General features: G+C 46.0%; 1 protein-coding gene across 1 annotated transcript; it reads right to left on the bottom strand.

Moving 5' to 3' along the window:
• Window positions 1–1,386: 1,386 nt before the first annotated feature.
• On the bottom strand, window positions 1,387–18,252 carry egln2 (egl-9 family hypoxia-inducible factor 2). The gene is made up of 6 exons (XM_048981217.1): window positions 17,940–18,252; window positions 15,599–16,877; window positions 7,762–7,881; window positions 6,235–6,371; window positions 4,590–4,657; window positions 1,387–4,394 (listed from the first exon to the last, which is right to left on the bottom strand). The coding sequence occupies exons 2-6, from the start codon at window positions 16,658–16,660 to the stop codon at window positions 4,342–4,344; spliced, it is 1,440 nt and encodes a 479-aa protein (XP_048837174.1). The 5' UTR covers window positions 16,661–16,877; window positions 17,940–18,252; the 3' UTR covers window positions 1,387–4,341.
• Between the last annotated feature and the right edge of the window lie 1,538 nt (window positions 18,253–19,790).

Raw genomic sequence — 19,790 nt, 5'->3', positions numbered from 1 at the left:
CCAGTCCAAGAGTTTGTCTCACCCAACCAGTTGAGTACTCTGTGACTGTGACTCATTATATTCAACTGGTTAGTTGGAACAAAATCTTCATCTGGATTTTAACTTTCTGGACCTGAACTATCCATCTCGGTGCTGTACATCTGGATGATGGTATAACTGATCATGGGAATTATATTTAGGAGCAAAACAAAATTAAACAAATTCAACCATTTTACTTGGCAATAAAACTGACATTAACGGTAACTATCGGAAGAAGAAAAAAAATGATCAAATTTCCATGAAGTTCCCCTTTAAGAGCTGTTAAGGCTTTTGTAGTTCGTCAAAATAAACTAAATATATTGATTTTCACAGATTCTGGCTTGCTTCCTGGAGAAGAGGAATTGGGATGTCTTTCTTAAAGGTGTTTTTCCAAACAACCTGTTGTAGGCGTTGGCGGCTGTAGATATTACTATTCAATAGTTCTTACCAAGGGTTATCTTTGTTGTCCACGTAATAGTGTCTCCACAGCAACAAGTTCACCTTTCTTGAACCCATTTTTTCTTGCTCTTTCCCTTGCCTTCCATGTTAAAGCCCGTTCATGCAAATATAATCTAAAAAACACTGCAAAGTAATGGTTAATGTTCCCAAATGCAATGGATATCGGGTTCTGTCCTCAGTTTGTCCTTCTGACACAGACGCGCACTGGTTTGGGGTTTTGGCAGAAGGAGATGTTCTTCTTTGGGCCACAGTTAAATTGTTTTGCAATGATCTAATACCACTGGCCTTTAAAAGCAGCTGAAAACAAAACAGTCAGAAGAACATTTTTCAAAGGCCATATTGTCTTCGGCCGGGATAGGAATCAGACAGTAGGCAATGAAGCAATCAAAAGAGAACTGTACTTTCCTTTTGTTCGTAGGGAACTCGAAATGAGGAGAATACACCTCTTCCAAAGTAAAAGTTAATGAATTAGCATTTGCGCTTGTACAGTGGATACACTCGGAGTGGAAACATGAGTTGGAATTGACGAAAAAAGAGGGAGATGGTACTATACAACGGGCCAAACCCAAGGAATTATCTCATTTCAACATGGACGGCAACCCTGAATAGGTGGCCACCTTGTCTTCGGCACGTCACCCCTGTGAGGAAACGTGTGTGTGTGATGTCAACTCTGTGAATTTCCTCTGGTTAGCAAAAAACCACAAGAATGCTAAAAGACAGAGTGGAATGCCTGTGACCTACCAAAGCATATGGAAACACTAACCTGTAACAAAAGCCACTTTGTAGGGACAGAACGCACTAAACCTGCCTTTTATCTCCTTCAGTTGCCTCAATCCCCCCACCTTTAATGTCAGAGTATATTCAAATGCACAGAAAGGGGGAAAAAACATCACGGAGAACACAGCAAACTCTAGGGAGATTGTACAAAAACAGTTTAATTAAATACTGCAAAATTCAGAAAAAAATTAAGCAAACTTTTCAATGACTTAAAATTTCTATTGATATCGAAATAATGTCCACAACTTAAAGCACATTTTAAATTTCTCTCATTTATGTGTCCAACAATAAAGTGCGTTTTTCCTTCTCTGTGACAACCTGCTTAGCCATCGTAAGTGGCTCCTCCCTTGAACCGTTGCCCTCTGGTACTTTGAGATAAGTTTCTTCTTGAAAGAGCAGCTCCTCTCAGCCCCGCCCAATCTTGCCCTCCCCTGCATCGTGTGTCCAATTCCCAAGAGCTGATGGAGGGAAGATTGGGGGATCCGGCCTGCCGTGGCGTAATGTCAGTTTGACTGGATTGGGTGGCCTTTACCAGGTCTGGGAAGGTGGGATGGATTTAAGCAAACCGGGTAAAAAATTTAACAGCATGAGAGTCATGCATCTTAAAGGCCATGAAAATGAGATCTGATCTGAAGTTGGAGCTCTGCATGATGTTCTTGCCTCAAGGAAAGCACATGCAGGAACACAGCAGAACGCTGCGAAATCAGCATGAGTGTATCGGCCGAACAGCACCAGCAGCTCTGGACTGAATGCTGGATACCTGCATGCTCACGTAGGGATTTCCAGAGTACTTGACAGACACAGACAAGCACACTTACTCAAGTACTTTGGGTGACCCATCCCTCAAACAAATCCATTTACCCCTCCTGTAAGCTCAAGTACTCAGGGAGTAAGGAGACTGATTGAAAATTTCACTCTGAACTGGTTTATGCCACCTGTTACCTGAACTGGCTGTGACTTCCAGCAGCAGAAATCACTGCAGGATAACGATACAAGATCAAGTTAGGGTTTGAGGCATTGTTGTAAGACCACAGTTATAGGTACAAAGAACTAGAAACATCTTAAACCTTGAAACATTTTTAAACTACACAACAAAATCTGTTTATCAAGAAAGGAAATGCAAACAAAACTTCAATGGAAGAAAGGCAACATAGTGTTTGAACAGGCGGTAAAGGGAAGCTTCTGCCCTGCTTTTTGTAAAGAACACACAAGATAACTGGTTATCACACCACATCTCAACTCTGCCGTTTTAAGACTGTTCCAATGAATGCTTCATTGACTATATTTGTGTGAAAGTTTTATAATATAAAACACATCTGTTTCCAGTTCCATGTCTCAAAAGCAGGATCATGAAAGTAGTTCGGACACTGCCATGCAATAACTACGTCTGTCACCAAATCCGCATTACATCAAAGGTCATTTGTTAGACTATCTCAGAGTTTTGTTTTTTTTTTAAACTTGCTTGCCTGTTAGGTCTCTGGGCATCAGCATATATGTTAAATAGAGTAGGACATTCTGTCCTGAGTTTGAATAACGGTAACTGTTCTTCTGGATCTGACTCTCAGGAGCTTTGGCTCCATACAGTTGATATGGTGAAGCAGAGGGACCAGTGGTCTCATCGTGTCCATTTGAAGGCTGAAATCTGCAAAGGAACCTCCCCAATGATGTCACTTCCTGAGGAGCTGATATCAGACAGGAAGTCGACTCATAGCATCATGTGTAGGACACTTGTAACTCAGCAGTGTGTCCTGCTGAAGGTCAAAATAAGGCCCTACAGACCCCTTCCAAAGACAAACATCTAGAAAGGGGGTAGAAACAACTAATTTAGCTCAGCAATTCTCAACCCTGCTCACGGGGACCCAAAAGATCTGCTGGTGAGTGCTTCCACAAATCTGTATTATATACATAAAACAGAAATACACCACATATTACATCTATTGTGTGCTTGTTTGTGGAAAAAAAAAACATTTTCCCGGTTCATACCGTCTAATCTGGCATGGTTAATTTCTGCCCCCTGATAACTTAATTAAGTGCATGATTAATTAATCCAACTATATTGTGCATCATCATAACTCAAATCACTGACCATTAAAGGTTAACACTTGTAGGGCACAAATAAGCAGTCATTGAAGCAAATAAACAAATTACCAAACATTCTTGAATAAAACTTGCTTCCTTTATCGGTACAAACACACCAACAATTAAGTTTACAGGGAACTCAGTTAACGTTACGATCTGTCTAATGAACGCCGGGATTCCGGTCGGTGTCTCCGGTAAGCATGAGGATGCAGGAACCCAGCGAGTCCCCGTGTACTGGATTCTCCATGGGAACCACTGATCTACAGTAGACCACCACGCCCACGGCAGGCAACAAGCGGGCAACGTGTGGTTTCGGGGTGCTGTGGCGAGCACCATGCACAGCATGCCTGAAAAAAGGAAGGGTCAGCAAAAACAAAAATAATAATAAATTTCTTCAGCATCGTGAAAAGGTCCAAAGATCCTAGCGTTTGTCCTTGAAGGACAAGTTAGGGGGTTTCTTGCGCCTACGTTTGCGCTGTACCGCACCACAGGGCAGAAGGCGAAGGCGCCTTTGATGGGGCAGGCAGCAGCCTCGAGGGACCAGGGCTGCCGACGAGGAAGGACAGCTTGTGCAGAAGCGAAAACGGCATTGCATTGTAGTCTGACTCCAATTTAAAGCAAGACTTAGAGGGTTATACCCAGAACACATTGGTCCTTTCTGCTGTTTTCGTGGGTCTGTTGCCATGTTCCTTTGGCCTCAGCGAAGACGTCTTCTGCCTGTGTCACTGCAGCAGTTCTGCAGATTGTCCTGCCTCCGGTCCCCTGCCCCCAACCACACACGCAGACATCGCCCACTGAGCCGGCCAACCAATAATATCTCTTCTGGAGAAGGCAAGTGGAAAAGGGTGAGGCATTGAAAACCATGAGTGTGTGGCCATGGGTGTAGGTTCTGACTGTCCCTCCCCCCTCCCCCCACAAATTAGTCCCATAACAGGGCAGGTAGGTGCGCCTTTGTCCGAAGTGCACAGTTGAGCTTTTTTTCCTTCCCTTGCACCGGCTGTTCCAGGGTTAGGTCTTGCTGCTTTGTGTGACAGGCACTTGAACACCTTTCTGCCCAGTTGCTGTGAGAACATAGAGACCCGGATTGAAGTACAATGGAAACTGTCATGGGGGGGAGGGCAGTAAGCAGGAGATCACACATTCTACATGCACAAAGTTGACCTATTCAAGGGCTGGTCCATATATGGAGCCCTGGGGTAGCGTCACCTCCTGCATGCCAGCATTAAAAGACAGAGTCTCTGGTTCTGATGACTCACCCAATCGGTACTTCTCTTTGGCCTCTGCCCGCTCCTTCGCGTCAAAGTACCAGACTGTGATGGCATAGCTACGGGCACAAGAGGGAATGTGGCTTAAAAAAGGACCTTCTTTCGAAGATATTAGGCAGCCGGACCAAAAAAAAATAAATTTACAATATATAACATCAAACTACACAAGTAGCTACACAAATTGGGCAGAGACTCTGGGAGACAAAGGTGAAGGGGGGGCAGAGACAGAAAGACAGACGTGGCAGAGGTGTGAAGTGGTACATAACTGCCACCCCACCACCAGACCCCACACCCCCTTCACCACCCCTACTCCATCCTGCTTCCTCTTAACATAACCTTTTACCTTATCCTGAATTTCTTGCATTGTATCATGAACGTGAATAGAATGGCACTCTGAGAGTGCATGCCATCTGCATCGTTCTCTGCAAAATGCCCCCCCTTACCCACCCCTGTTTCACTTACATCCTTGAATCAAAATTAACGGGAATGCATCTGCCCTCTCAGGTGAAGCTCGCAGACCAGCTCTCCCTTACAAGCGTCACTATACCACTGAAAGGGCAAAAAGCCAGTTTCGGCAAAATAAGCTTTGCCGTCAACATGGAGGGCTGCGTTTGAGGGCGCTCTGACTGAGTAGCACAAAGGGGAAGGGGGAGGGAAGAATCCACGCTTCGCGGTTATCGCCAAAGCGTCCTCAGTGTGCCTGGCTTCATGGTGGTTCTTTTGGTGCTGGGACACGCTAACGTGGGAGACTCCGTACGCTTACTTATTATGAAGAAATAAAATGAGATCCGGAGACCTGCCTGGCAAACGCAATTCAGCAAGGTGTCGGGGGCATGTCCACTGCGACGGCCTCAGCTTAGCTAGCATGGGAGCCAGCACTCTTACTATTTTGTCGTGGCTTAATATTTAAAAATGATGATGAGGCACAGTGATGAACAAGCTACGCTGTAAGGTGTGGTAAATGCTAACACTGCGGATCACTGCTCTACGCACAAACATGGTTCGGGGTGAAGAGGTAGCTTTAGCTTTTAGCAGCATCAAGCACATAGTAACCATCATGACATCGCTGTCTGATGAAAACCATGTTTGTCCCATTGCTGACGACAGTGACTCTCTACTGTAGATGGAATATTCCCATTCTCCTATGTCTGCTGATAGCATTTCATATCTAATCGACGAATGAAAAAATGTTTTAAGAAGTCATTCGATTATCATCTATGTTTGTACTAGTTAGCATTTGTATTTATGATGGTCATTTGTATGTATTACTCTGTATCGCTAATTTTTACAACGTAACGTCGATAGCTAACTAAGATTATTATTAATTCTGATTGTGAGATTAGTTTGTATCTTGTTCACACTGACACAATCCACATAAATCCAATTAAAACGTTACAATGTTGACTGATGGTTATGTAAAGATTGCTTCTATCTGTGGTGATAAGGGTTTCATCACATTGTTTTAGGTTAATTTTGTAGTTTCTGAGAAAGCGCATTTTTTTAATGCTCCTGAAATAAAGGAATTTTGGAGATACGTGTTTTTCAGTGGATAGTGACGATATAAAAATGTCGTGATAATTAATAGAAAGGAGGCGTGGCTAGTCCGCGGGCCCTGACCCAGAGGCTAAATACACACCGCATGGCATAGGCAGGCCTGACTTCATGTGGGTTCCTCCGGTCGGACCAGAAGATGAGCAGGCGGTCGAAGATTGGCTCGATGTTGGCCACCATGCTGCGTCCTTCTGGGTAGATCTGCAGGAGGCCCCCGTGAACCTGAGGGTCACACACATGTGCCAGCACACACGGTCAGCAAAGCCGGCAATGGCCTGGAATATACCCCAGGCTATTTCCAAGACAGGAGCAGACAATGTGAAGGACGTTGCTATGTTACGGGGGGGGTAAAAAAAAACATTTTAAAACACACTTGACCGATTCATGCAGATTTTCCACCAGCTTGACGAGCCAGTTCCATGCTGGCTTTGTGAGGAAAAGGCCTAGATGTTGGTGCTCTCCCTCTATCAAAGTAAGCAAGCCAAGCCGGGAACACACTTAAACGCAAGCTCTGAGCTGTGTTAGCAGCAGCTGCTGTTAGCCGTTTGCTAGTACTCTGATCAGAAACTCAGCTTTTTGGGTGACGCTGAAAGCAAAATAGGCAAAACTAAAATACAAGAGACAGGTGGATGAAGTCATATAGTATGTTATCTTTGGGGCCTAGCCTGCGGTAGCTGTTTTGTATTTTTCATTATTTAAAAATTTTTTTTAAAATGTATAAATACATTCAAAATAGAATAACACTGCATCCATCTACAGTGAGCCAGGAGCCTGTACCAGGAAGCATAAAGCAGCGGATGTAATTTCTGAATCCAGTCTGTGAACCAACTTGCATGACATTCATGTAATATGTGGATGCAATTTGTGACTCATGCAACATCACTGCTGCGTTAAGCTCAAGGGGCTTATATCCTAAGCGATGACAATGGGAAGTGTTGAAAACACAAATTAAGAGTTACAACAGCACTTATCTGTCTGCGGGCTTTTCCTCCTTACTTGATGTAGTAAATCCTAGTGCTAATTTTAAGCTAGTTTGTGCCACTCCTAGTTTTTTTTTTTTAAACCATCCATCCATCTTCCAACTGCTTCTCCATTATAGGGTCACAGGTTTTAAAAATTAATTTGCCATAATCAATTAGCATTAAAAGAATTCATCTTTATTCTTATTAGGCAAAAGTGTTATATATATATACACACACACACACACACACACACACAGGACTGCTTCTAGACAAACATCACACATTGTCTAACGGTGCATAACAGGATGGCTCAACTGGTCCTGTGCTAATGTCCAGAAGATCACGGGTTCAAATCTTGTGCCATTTAATTAATATCACTATTTGCCACCTGCTCCAACAATGCTGATCTATGATCCTCACTGGTTACTTTGGACTAAAGCCAATAATATAATTCATTGGTGTCCACCTGATAATCTAGATTCCTGATAGCACTGGAATGCCAGCAGAAAAACAGACACAGCTGAGAAAAAATGACGCACGTTCACAAAAACAACACACAACACTGTAGTAGAAAAATGCTGGAGATACAATGTCGCATGTGGGGTGCAGTGAGTGTGGGCGGATGAGGGTGTATGCGGAGGGGGGCACACCTTAATGTCCCAGTCCTTGTTGAGATAGTAGATGCAGGTAATACAGCGCCCGTCTCCATTCGGGTTGTCCACATGACGCACGTATCCGGTACCATTGCCGGGGTAACAGGCCACCATTGCCTAAGTAGGAGAAAGAGTAGAGTAGTGATGGAGGTGAGAGAAATGGCTTCAAAATCAATCTTAACTCCATGTTCGAGTTTATTATACTTTTTAGTCAACTGTTCCCATGAATTATAATTTCACTCACCACAAAAATATTCATGGTAAACTAAAAAAAAGGGGGGGGGGGGGAATTCTCTCAAATGGTCAGTGTGCTTCCTTTGAGGACATGGGGATGATATAACTGCAACACTCTCCATTTACCATCAAAAAAGGAACATTTACATATAGTTTCTTGGCAAACACGACATGCGAGCTTACATTTAATCTTCACCTATCGTCATAGCTGGGTGCTTCGGTGGTAAGATTAAGTGAGGTTAAGTATTATGTTTGAGGGGACTAGTACAGAGCTGCTGCTGGGAGTTCACCAGACTCCAAGTTATGAGTCCCAATATCTGAAAACATCACAAACTAAGCGCTAAGCCACTGAAAACCCCGGGCACCTTCCCTCGGCTGCACTATAAAAAGCACCGTGGCAGGGTGTCAGAAGAGCCGCCGTCTCACTCAGTCCTTTTTTATATCCCAGCTATTTCCTTCCTGTCATCATTGAAGCTAGCTGTTTACTCCAGGCCGCTGTTTGTGAACACCAGTGGGGGGTTGGGGCAGGGAGTGGGGGCGGGGAGGGTTGTGGAATTATATCCTGAGGCTTTTCCTGTACCTGCTTGAGAGAGAGAGGCCATGCAAGAGCACATGCACATGGGTCAAAGTCCAGAGAAGCCATAAGACTTCACTTTGTCCTATAAATTTGTGTGTGTGTGTGTGTGAGTGTGTTTGCGCAACTGCGAAACTCCCAAATACACACCCACTGGCAAATGACAGAATCAGCACTGTATCTTCAAAGAAAACACTGGATATCTGAGGTCGAACTTAGGGTAGATATGGTCCCCTAAAGCAGATGGCTGCTGAATCACGCCTGGTATCTGGCTGAATGGACAGCAGAGTTAAGTACCGAGACACCTGCCGGGGGATGGCGCATACGGCCGCGGGGTCCCCCCCCCGTGCACAGATGCCCAATAAGAGCAGCAGGAAGTGTTGTGCCATCAGTGGGAGACTTTCTCACCACTCGGGCACGGTGAGCTGGGTATGACCCCACCTACTATCACTCCCCCTCACGTTCTTGCATGCCTATCCCTCTCGGTGCCAACGTGGACATGGTTCCCCATGGCAAACGGGGCACTTTCCTGCAGACCAATCAACACGCCTACTCCGTCACCTGATCGGCTCCATATGAACATAGACACTACTCCTCTGGCTTTTGAGCATAAGCGGTGCATTTTAGAAACACACTCTCAGAAAAGGTTCCCCATTTCAGGACACAGCAATATCTGGCTCACACCAACACAACTCGATCCACACTGCCGGCATTCAGCTACTGTGGGTCGCCTTTGGTGGTAGGACAGCCATCTTACATCACCCGGGCAAATTCAAATGCTAATAGAGCCACACCTAATTACACTAATTATGTAAACTAGCAGCTGTTAGGTTACACAAATCCATCCTGGTAATGTTGTGAACGACCTAAAACTGTACTGGTGCAGTAGTGAGAGTGTAACTTGGTTCACATCTATATGATGATGCAAAACAATAGATGTCTTTAGCAGAAAGAGGTATGGCTGAATAACTTAACCCCCTGTTTTTGCCGTCTGTCTACCCCATTCGATCAAGCCAATGACACAAGGAGGGGGGGCATTCAAGTGTACCCTGCCTGGCTGGGGAGTTTTGAGTGTTGGGGGGGATACATGCAAGTTATTGTGCCCCCCCCCATCCCATGTTAGTCGGCAATACCGTGATACACTCATGGTCTTATCAGACCCAGGAGGGAACACTTCATCTCCTAGCCGCCTAAACAACCGGCTTCTTTCTTCCTTGTTATCGCGGCTCTGATCTCGGCACGGGGGAGCAGAGGATTAAACAGAGCGGTCACGCGACTCGGCCTGTTCGTACTGGGCCGGGCCTGACTCGCTGCGGGCCACAGCTGCAGGACCAGAGCCGGGTCTGACGTCTGCTATGGATGGGCCTGGGACACCACGAATCGAGCTCTGTCTTCCAGAACTGATGATATTTCAATAAAACCACCTAGTGCTACTTGAAAACAGTTCCTAACACTTAGTCTTAAATGATACAAGAAAAAATCTGTTTAAGCACCAAACCGCAAACAGCAACCTGTTCAGCGTGGTGATGATCCCACAGGGAGGGGCTCAAAACTAGCACTGGGATATCTAGAAAATGCAGCCTGTTAGTGATGAGAAATTACATTATTTTTTAGGTACTTGGATCTCTTGAGTGGCTCAGCAGCAAATCCCACCCGACGCAAACATGTCTGGTGCTCGTTAGAAGACAAGCCCGCCACCAGGGGCTGCTCTTGGACTCGCGATAATGCAAAAAAACTAAACATCTTTAACCCAACTGCCGTTATCAAACCGGCTGTTCGTCATCACAGCCATGTCCGGACCTGTTAGTCCGCGATCCCTACACCATTCCCAATTAACCCTCGCTCTGCTGACCTGTCAACAAAGCACAAGCCTCTCCCCCATCCTCTGGGCCTTCCACTGCCTTAGAAAAGGGCTCAGAAGCTTCTACTAAGCTGAGAGACCAGAGCTTTGATCCAAGCTAGTGCTGGTGCAAAGCGTTGATAGTCTGATCAAAACCTAGCCTATGAGTATGATGGCATCAAAAAGGAGGAAGAAAGTGAGCAGGCGGAACCATGAGCCTCATTTCTCTCTCAAACTCTAATAAGGAGCTTCATCTTCCATCAGCAAGATCATTTTAACGAGAAACCCTATATGAGGGTTTACATTGGAAGAAAGCAGTATTTACAAAGCCACCGAGAGCAGCAGAGATGGGTCTGGATCACCTATAACTGGAATAATTAATACCTCTCCAGCCTTTAGTTTCCCCAACACACAAAGCTGAAATATCAGAAAGACAAACCAGCAGCTGCTCCAGGCTACCAGTAAATAAGACTTCAGCTCTGTGTAAGCCTCCCCCGCTGTCCCTCCACCCCCCCCGGACTGGATGCGTACATATCCATGTTCGTGCAGTGCCGGGGGTGCCGACACAATACACAATGGTGTTCTGACTGAGACGGCTCAGCTCCAGCTAGCACGGCTGTGGCTAACACAGTGGCGGCATTCGGGCTAAAGGACAGGTGTATCCTAGCAGACCGTAGCAGAGCGTGGCGATTTGTGGTTAGGCAGCCTCCCCCAAGCCTGTGGACCTGGCCAGCTGCAACAGAATAAGGGGGGAAGGGGGCTGGAAATGGGCCGGTTTATTAGCGACGCTGACATTTTCCCAGCTAAGGCGACGCTCTGAACGAAATGTTCCGAATCCTTACCAAAGAAAAAAAAGAGGGTGAGGTGAGGTGAGGTGAGAAAAAGCAAAGCTGCTGTGATTATGTTGCAGGGAGACGGACAAGAGGATGGAGAAGTGAGATAAGAGCAAACAAATACAGGAAAAGCAGCCGGCAGACGGACTGGACTGGCCCTAGGCTGGGCCGCAGTGCGAGGCCGTTAGCGTAGGGGCTGAGAGGTGCTGCAGTAGATCGAACCCAGGGTAGATGGTGGGGGGGTCTCATTCTCTCACCTTCTCGGCCTCCTACATCACTTGTCGTCAAAGCTACCCCCCAATTTCTGCCCCCCCCGGCTCTACAACCCCTGGCCCGATAGTCCAACCCCCAGATCCCCATAACACAAAAAAAAATCTTTTTTTTTTTTTTTTTACTACTCCCCCCAATACAGATTCTTCTCAGGCCATGTGAGCAGATAAGTTGAGGGGAGGACAAGCTCTGTGTCCGTAGATCAGCACAGATGAGTCAGCACCGGGGCCGTTCCTAAAGCTGAGTCATGCTGACTGCAGTGGCAGAGTCTCGATGCACCTGACCGCGCATCAACCGATTACGCCGTAGTGGCTTGTCCTTAAGGAGCACCGGAAATCGGGACAGATGCGACTAACGGAAACATCTAGAGCAGAATAATGTGAAATAAAGGCACAATTATAAACAATAAAAATTGACTGTAATATTTTGTACTGTGATAAGTCTAATCCCTATGTCGTACATTAACCAAAGGCCCTCGCGTATGACTACATGCGTCTTTAGGTCCTTGCTGGCCCACAGCTGACTGGAGTGTCCATTTTTGGGGCACCTATGCTACTTGAACGTCTCCTCCGGCACACAGGGGGCTGACGGACGCCCCTGAGACCTAATGGTGGTCAAGGAATAGCTGCGGTTAGGACTGTCAAGCTAGTATGGGTTCTTCAGGTGGATATGCGCTGTGGAGCTGCCCTAGTTCCCAAAAATGCTACAGATCACAAGAAACACACACACACACATACACACACACACACAAGGTGTGTCTTTGTGTGACCTCTCTATTTCTATGGGCAACACTGAAATTCCAGCTATGACAATCTTAACCCCTACCCAGCCCTAACCTCAACCATAAGTAGCCAAACAAAATACCAAAAAATACGCGACTTTTGGCATTTTTAGTATTTTGACTGCACAGATTTTTACAAAATTTACCAAAATTGACTTTCCCCGAAAAGAGTAAAAATAACAGGTTTTTATCACATTGTGCAGACATTTGGTCCCTACAAAGTAATATATACCTGACCACACACACACACACACACACACACACACACACACACACACACACACACACACAAACAAACCACGGTGTCACCAGCAGTCCCAATACACCAATATAAAGCAAACATAAGGTGCAGTGAACCCCAGAGTCTCAGGCTCTGGACCTGACATCATAGCTCTGTCGACAAGTGCCAGATGTGTCACATGAGCTTCTGGGATCGCGTGGTACCACTCTGCTGATGTTTCCTTGCGGCTACACACTGTAGCGAGTTCCTCTTGGGGTGCCAGGATCCATGTGGGCTGTTCCCAGGCGCTAAAACCACAAACTTGGGTGACTCACCTCTCCCATGACCCCACCCTAGTCAATAAGATCATACCTCTCTACTATCCTGCGCCTCCCTCTGCTGACCCCACAACAAATGCTAATCCAAATAACGTATTGCCACAGTCAACTGGGCTCGCATCCATGATCATAACACAGTAGAAGTGTCAAATGTCAGGTGGTACGGTCGATTTTGGCCTGTACCACTTTGCTGCCTATGGGTTATAAATATAGCACCCGGATCTCAGTGACGGCACACTCTGTGACGGTACAGGCCTGACAGAGCTCCCCCTAAAGAACAAGGTGTACTCAGTGCTATGATTACCGGTATTGTTTTACACATGACGTGTCGCCCATTTCCCTTTCAAGCAGAAGGGGGTTCAGCACCTTCCAGCTTTGGGATGCTGTGGTATTCTGGTACCTGGCAGTATTACATAACCCCCCCCCCAGGCAAGGTCATGCCATGCCATAAAAACCAGGAAGTATGCTTTCAAAAGTGAAGGGTGGCCCCTTGTGACATATAACACCAAAAAAGTTTGGGCACACGTCACTCCTTTATAAAAGGCGCCAGGGACTTGGATGATTCCAGAAGTACAACTCTCATTTCCGTGCTTTGGGGGGTGGGGTTTTGGTTTGAACAGTGAATTCAGGCCTAGACACAGACGCTGACGGCGCTGCGTTTCGAGGTCTGGCGCTGAGATACCCCAGCTCTGCAATGCACTGTGTCCTGTTGCCAGGGAAACCAAAGGTGGTGGTGGTGATGGAGGTGGGGGGAGGCGGGATGGAGGGATTTTGGCAAATATGTAAGTGGAGGGCCAATAACATGCTGCAGAAAGGGGGGGGAGTGGGAGGGGTGGAGCAAGAGGAGAAAAGCGAGCGAGATGTATAGAAGGTGTGTAAAAGAAAGACAAAATGCAGAAAGGAAGACAGCCCCCCCCCCCCCCCGCCCCACAATGTGGCCTGGTGTAGTGCCCGCCCCTTCCGTTTCCCAGAAACCAATCCTGTGGGGACACCAGCAGTTCCCGGGTCCCTGACCAATCGTAGTTGCCTGCAACAGTGCCTGAGTTGGCCCAGTTGACAAATAAAAAAAAAACAGACAAAAAAATTAAATGCTGTGGTGAAGACCCTGGCACAAGGGACCTCAATACAAGGCTTCAGCAGGTCACTGGCCCTTGTGATTTAGGAGTCCTTATGCTTCCACCACAGGGTGAAGCTTCGGAACAGTTTTTCCCTAACAAAAAACAAGAAAACCTCACACACTTTTGTCCTGTCCAGAAACGCTGTTATATTAAAAGTCAACCGAGCCACATACACCAGCGGTGAGTCTGGAAAAGCACCCACAATGATCCTTCCAAGCTGCAAGTTCACCGTTTACCAATGATTAATTCAGGCACAGCGGAAAGAGATTAGCGCCTATGCAGGGTGGGAGTCGGTTTGCTGCTGATGGTACACTATACACTTATCTTTGATATAGTGAAATGTAACAATCTTCAACCACTAGCCCCCTCCGAGCCACAGGCCCCATGCCCCACAGCAACAACGTTCCCTTAATGAACAGCAGAGCCCGGACGAGGGGTATGAAACACTCCAAACGTAGCACAATCGTGCGTCAGATTCATACTCAAAAAGTTTCCCCTTAAAGGTGGAAGTTCTCCCGAAAATGTCTCCCGAAAAGTTCTGCCAACATTTCAGAGGGGAGGAGAAACAGGGGGAACTCGAGTAGGCACACCAGGTCTCAGGTGAGAGTGGAGAAAATAGGTAAAAGCTAAGGAAACTAAAGCTAAGTTGATGGACACTCACAAGGTGTGCTATCGATAGTAAAGGGGGGAACGTGACACTTTAGGCGAGAGATGGCACTGACCTGCCCTGACAGGCAAAGACAGGCATCGTAAGAGTGCCAGGCTGGGATACACAGGCTGTCTGGGAGCCAATCCCACCATGCTCGCACATCAGTACAGTGTGCAGATGTTTACTAGGAGTGACCCAATTTGTCTGCATGACATGTGACTGCAATTTGGACCAATCCCTTCTAAACTAGACTGACTCATGTTGATTTCATATCTGTGATCCTCCGGGGAAAATAAATGAGAATTACATTCTTGTTTCATCCTGGCCAGCACCTTTGATTGATACAGACAGATCCATCTCCTCTTTCATCTAGGTTCCTCCTGAACTAGTTTATGTACAGTGCCTTGTTGAGAGCTCCAAATACAGCCATCCCATTTTGGGACACCGAAACGGGCTGGTCATCAATTTACTTTCTTGAGGTCCATTCACCTAGTGCCCCGAGTTATTTGCTGAACTGCCACATTCAGCACTTCAGTGCGTGCACACACACAGCCACGAGGCAAGTGCACGCACACAAACTTATGGTAAAGAATGCATTGTTTGCGTACGAGCAAGATAGGGAGATCGAAAGAGCAGCCTTCAAAGAGCATGGGACTGATGCAGGGGGCTGATATCAAGGCCATGCTTTCACTACTGGAGAGATGGGAGCATGAACAGGGAAGAACCTTCACTAAAGGCAGACATGGTCCAGATTCCCTCCCATGCGAGTCATGGCAAAAAGAAATCGACTGCAGAAGCCATTTTTAATGAAAAAGAACACCACGCAGTGTATCAAATGGCTGAAAATTGTGCAGTTTGTCATCTCTGAGGCTGTTTTATGATATACTGAAACCACAGTGTAACTTCTAACAGAGCAGAAAACCCAGTGACAATCGGCCCTGCCCTCCCAGCCCCCCGCTACACCAAAGTTTGGTTACCTTGGTGCGACCATTGATGACACAGTTTCCCAACTGTCCGTTCATGGCACTGTACATAACAGCCTCGTCGATGTGAGCCATGAGGGTCCCGATGCTCTCACAACCCGGCTCACGACCCTCCACCCACGTGATCTGGTCGCCCCGGATGTCACGTGACGGGATGGCCCTCTGGCTCACGAGCTGGCCACCTCGGAACTTGCCACTCTGCTGTAGCACCTCTACCTCCTCTAGGACGCGGTCACTCAGCGGCGGCCCGAGGAAGCCATCCTTCACACATATGCCATAGTAACGCATGCAGGGCACGATGTACTGCTGTGCTATGCGCTCCGGCGACCAGCCCGCCACCGCAGACAGCGGGGATGTGCCCTGTGCTGGCGTGGCATGTGGTCTCGCACCCGGGTCTGGGTTAGCTGTGGCCAAAGCCTCATCAGCTCTGCAGCCTACGGGGTGATCCCTGTGACCTGCACCGTGGGGATGCTTGTCCGTGACGGGCAACTCCGTTTCCGATTCACTTTCGTCAGTTTCGACCCGCCTCCTTTTGCGCTCCGCAGGTGACTGCTCAACCCCAGCCTTGGCTGTTCCCGAACTGGCTCCTCCTACCATGGGGTCGCGGATCCGCCGGTGAGGGGGGGATGGCGAGTCACCGTTTGGTCCTTTGAGGTGTGCTGCTTTGTCATCCCCGTTCTCAACCAGCTTCACACAGTTGGTTCCTTCCGCAGCCTCCCCCTTCTCCGGGTGGCCATTGGGAACCTGGGCCAAAGCATCGCCACCGCTGCTCGCTGTAGGGGGCACCTCTCCATCAATGTATGCCGGAAGGCCACTCTTCGCCTGTTTCTTTGAAACCGCCACGCCTGGCGAGACCGATCTCGAGGCCAGATCTGCCAACAGCTCCGCCTTCGTACCGGAGCCCACGTAACCGTTTAGACCCATGACCTCCTTCAGCTTCGGTTCAGCTTCCCGGACCGAGTCCCTGTGTCCTATCTTGTCCTGCTTGGGTGAGGGGCTACCGACTTCTGACAAAGAGCTTTCGTTCAAAAGGTCAGAGCGTCCCAAGCTCTCCATTTCATCTCGTCAAGTCCTAAATACGCGTGTAGCACACCTCTCCCCATTTTCTGCAGGATCCTCCTTGGAAAAGGGAGAGTGCAGCACAGCTGGCAGCCAGACAAGCAGAAAGAGGCACTGCAGTGGCAGAAAGTTTCATATTAAAAGTAACCTCTCCGGGATGGTTCACATGCAGCCTCCCTCCGCCTCTCTTATCGCCCAGGTGAGAGTCTAGAGGCTGGAAAAAAACAGCAATTAATCCTCTACATCAGAAAGCAAGAACGTTTGCACAATAAGTAGCTGGCTAACCAGACATGTCTGCCTTAACTGAACAATTTGCATGAAAAAGAAATTTAAAATACAGATACAGATATTTGTGCTGCATTTAAGGCAAATTGCATAAGGGAGCCAACAGCTAAAATTAAATCTTCGTCACCCGCATTTTTTTTTATTGGTGATGCCCAGATCCACTTGGAGTATTCCCCTTATAGGTCTTTGACAAGTCCTCGACTAACTTTAACATATGCGATGTTTTCCGTTTCATGACTTCGCCAGCTTCAAATGTTTTAATGCACATGTCATGTGTGCAGTTTGAAACTGTTACATTTGTTATGTTCTGGGTTGAGATGAGAGATTTTTTTCTGCGTAGGACTTTGTAAAATAACCTTTTAGACGTTATACCACTGATAAAGCTAACCAGTGCCTCACATGAACTGTTCGTCATGGTCATACAGTGACGAAGCTGCTCAACTTTTTTGACATTCAAGATTCGAATTTACAATGAAAAACGTCCTGGGATATACTAAAATACCATATATTTGCCTTTCATAAGCCGATTTACGAAAGCCCGGTCACTGGTATGTTTCACACTCAGGATGCCGGCTAATGCCATTTACAATAAACGACTAGTGCCAGTTTTATACATAATTAGCTACGCGGTAACAGAACCCCCATATCAATCACCTTAAAATATCTATTATAAAGTAAAAAAAAATAAACATACACAGTTCAAGTTGGAAAAAAAATCCTTAAAGACATAAACATTTTTACAAAACAACGATACGTTTGTTTTACCTTTGCCGCGACAAAAGTGAACGTAGGCGACGACTAGAAAATCGGTGCTGATACCATAAGGCTTCCGAGAAAACCAATCCACCATGTTGCTATAAATGTATTAAATTCACTATAGTTTCTATCATTCTGAAATGATTTGCCTTATAAATCCCATCAAATGAGATAAGTGGTATGTTTCTAAACGTGCACACTCCCATACAGTATATAAAATACATTCAATTCTTACCCCCTGTAGCAGGCAGAGATACTGTACGTGACCACTCGCGGGTAGATATGATTTCCGGGATAGTGTCTCTGATATCTTATCTGCTCCCCCTTTTCGGTGGAATTTCTTCCGATTAATTAATGTGTTTTTGCCGTGTTTCAAAAATATCACAAAAACACACACATACACAACGAGCACGAGAGGGACCACCGCGAGAGTCCCCTCGCGTTGGGGAGAGCGAGCTTCGCTTAAGCTCGAGTCCCTCGCCCGCGACTCGCTCCGGCGTCTCGCTCTCTTTCTCTCTCGCTTGCGCACTCAGTCCCTCCCGCTCTACTCTCCATGAGCTACTCTGTCAATTACACGTGCACACACTGCGGTCACGTGACGCCGGGGTTGCTTCGAAAACAAAAAAATAACAATGATAATAAACATGCTTCTTAACGACAGGAAATTGTTGGTTCTGTTCAAATTGATGGAGGCGAAATAGCCAAACTGTGGATGAATTTCCTGTGTGTCACAATATGTCAATATCACAATGTAAAATAAATTAGGAATATTTTATTAGTGCCATTGGAATTTCCCGTTGTTGTTAATTTTCCCAAAATACAGTAGTATGCTAGACGTGGGGACACTATATGTAAAGCAATATACGTATAAACTTAAAAGCGTATTTGAAGAGGTTTTACTGCACGTTCGATGATTTTCTATTTAAACATTTCTATGGTTGAAATGGAATTAATAAACGTCAGTCTCTAAACTAGAAACGAAGCAGGACGTGACTGCTTTTGCTGTTCCTCATAAAATCAGCCTTTTACCTGTTACCTTGTATTCAAAACATTAATTGTGGCCTTCGCCGATCGAACTGTATTTTTCAGCCAGTGTATGTGTTTTTGGTGGGGAACACCAACCAAAACGAGAGAGGATCACTCGGCCGTTAATGATACTATGGAATGTAAGCAGCAGCAAAGCTCGGTGCTTATTCAGTTCAAATGTGAGCAAACAGTAATTTCAGAGACATGGATGTGTTCCTGTATTCAGCCATTTGCCTCCACAGCATGGGCACAACATTACATACCCCAGAAAATACACACTCCTGCACAGTGTATAAATACAGTCATTAGATATATACATACACATAGTAAGGCATGCTTGAAAATATACAAAATCCTTTTTTTTCTGTGACACTGGATATTAAGTGTTTGAAGAGTGAACAACATAAAATGAGCCCAAAGAATCCAATGGTCAAAAGAAAAACCTCCACAGCAAGTGATTTTTGGGATAATTCTTTACAAAGTCCAGAAAGGCAGGGGTGAAAAGTGGCAGAATTAGGTGAAAGAGCAGGAAAGGAAGCTGAAGAATTTGTAAAAGCGGGTCATTTAACTGATCAACTGCATGAAAGTGCAGGGCAGACACTGAGATCACCGTAAGCTGTTGGCCGGGCAGACAAACATGTCACTAACACTGGATATTTCACTGAGAATAACAACATTTAACACATCAGAAACAGCAGTATTCATAAAAGACATTTCCATTTTCTTCAGAAAACTATATATTAAGAAAACCTGACATTATTCAACTTTGTAGTGGCCAATTTTATTTCACTAGAGCAACACCATGTAAGCCTCAAATTGTGATGAGTCTGCTGGATTTTCCACCTTTCTGTATTTTTCTTATTTGTTCTATTAGTAACAATCAATCCTCATCAAAAATGATCCCTCCTATGCTCAGTTGATGGAACAACTAATGAAACATTCTAATGAAACCATGGATTTTTCTTTGAATTATCTTGTCTATTAGGTACTATTTATTAGTAACAGCAGTATATTTAGTATGGTTAATAGATAATCCTGGAATATGGTGCATTATGTTGAA

Source organism: Brienomyrus brachyistius, chromosome 17 (assembly GCF_023856365.1).
Source record: "Brienomyrus brachyistius isolate T26 chromosome 17, BBRACH_0.4, whole genome shotgun sequence".
Classification (NCBI taxonomy): Eukaryota; Metazoa; Chordata; class Actinopteri; order Osteoglossiformes; family Mormyridae; genus Brienomyrus; species Brienomyrus brachyistius.
This window is presented reverse-complemented; position numbering and strand designations above follow the sequence as displayed.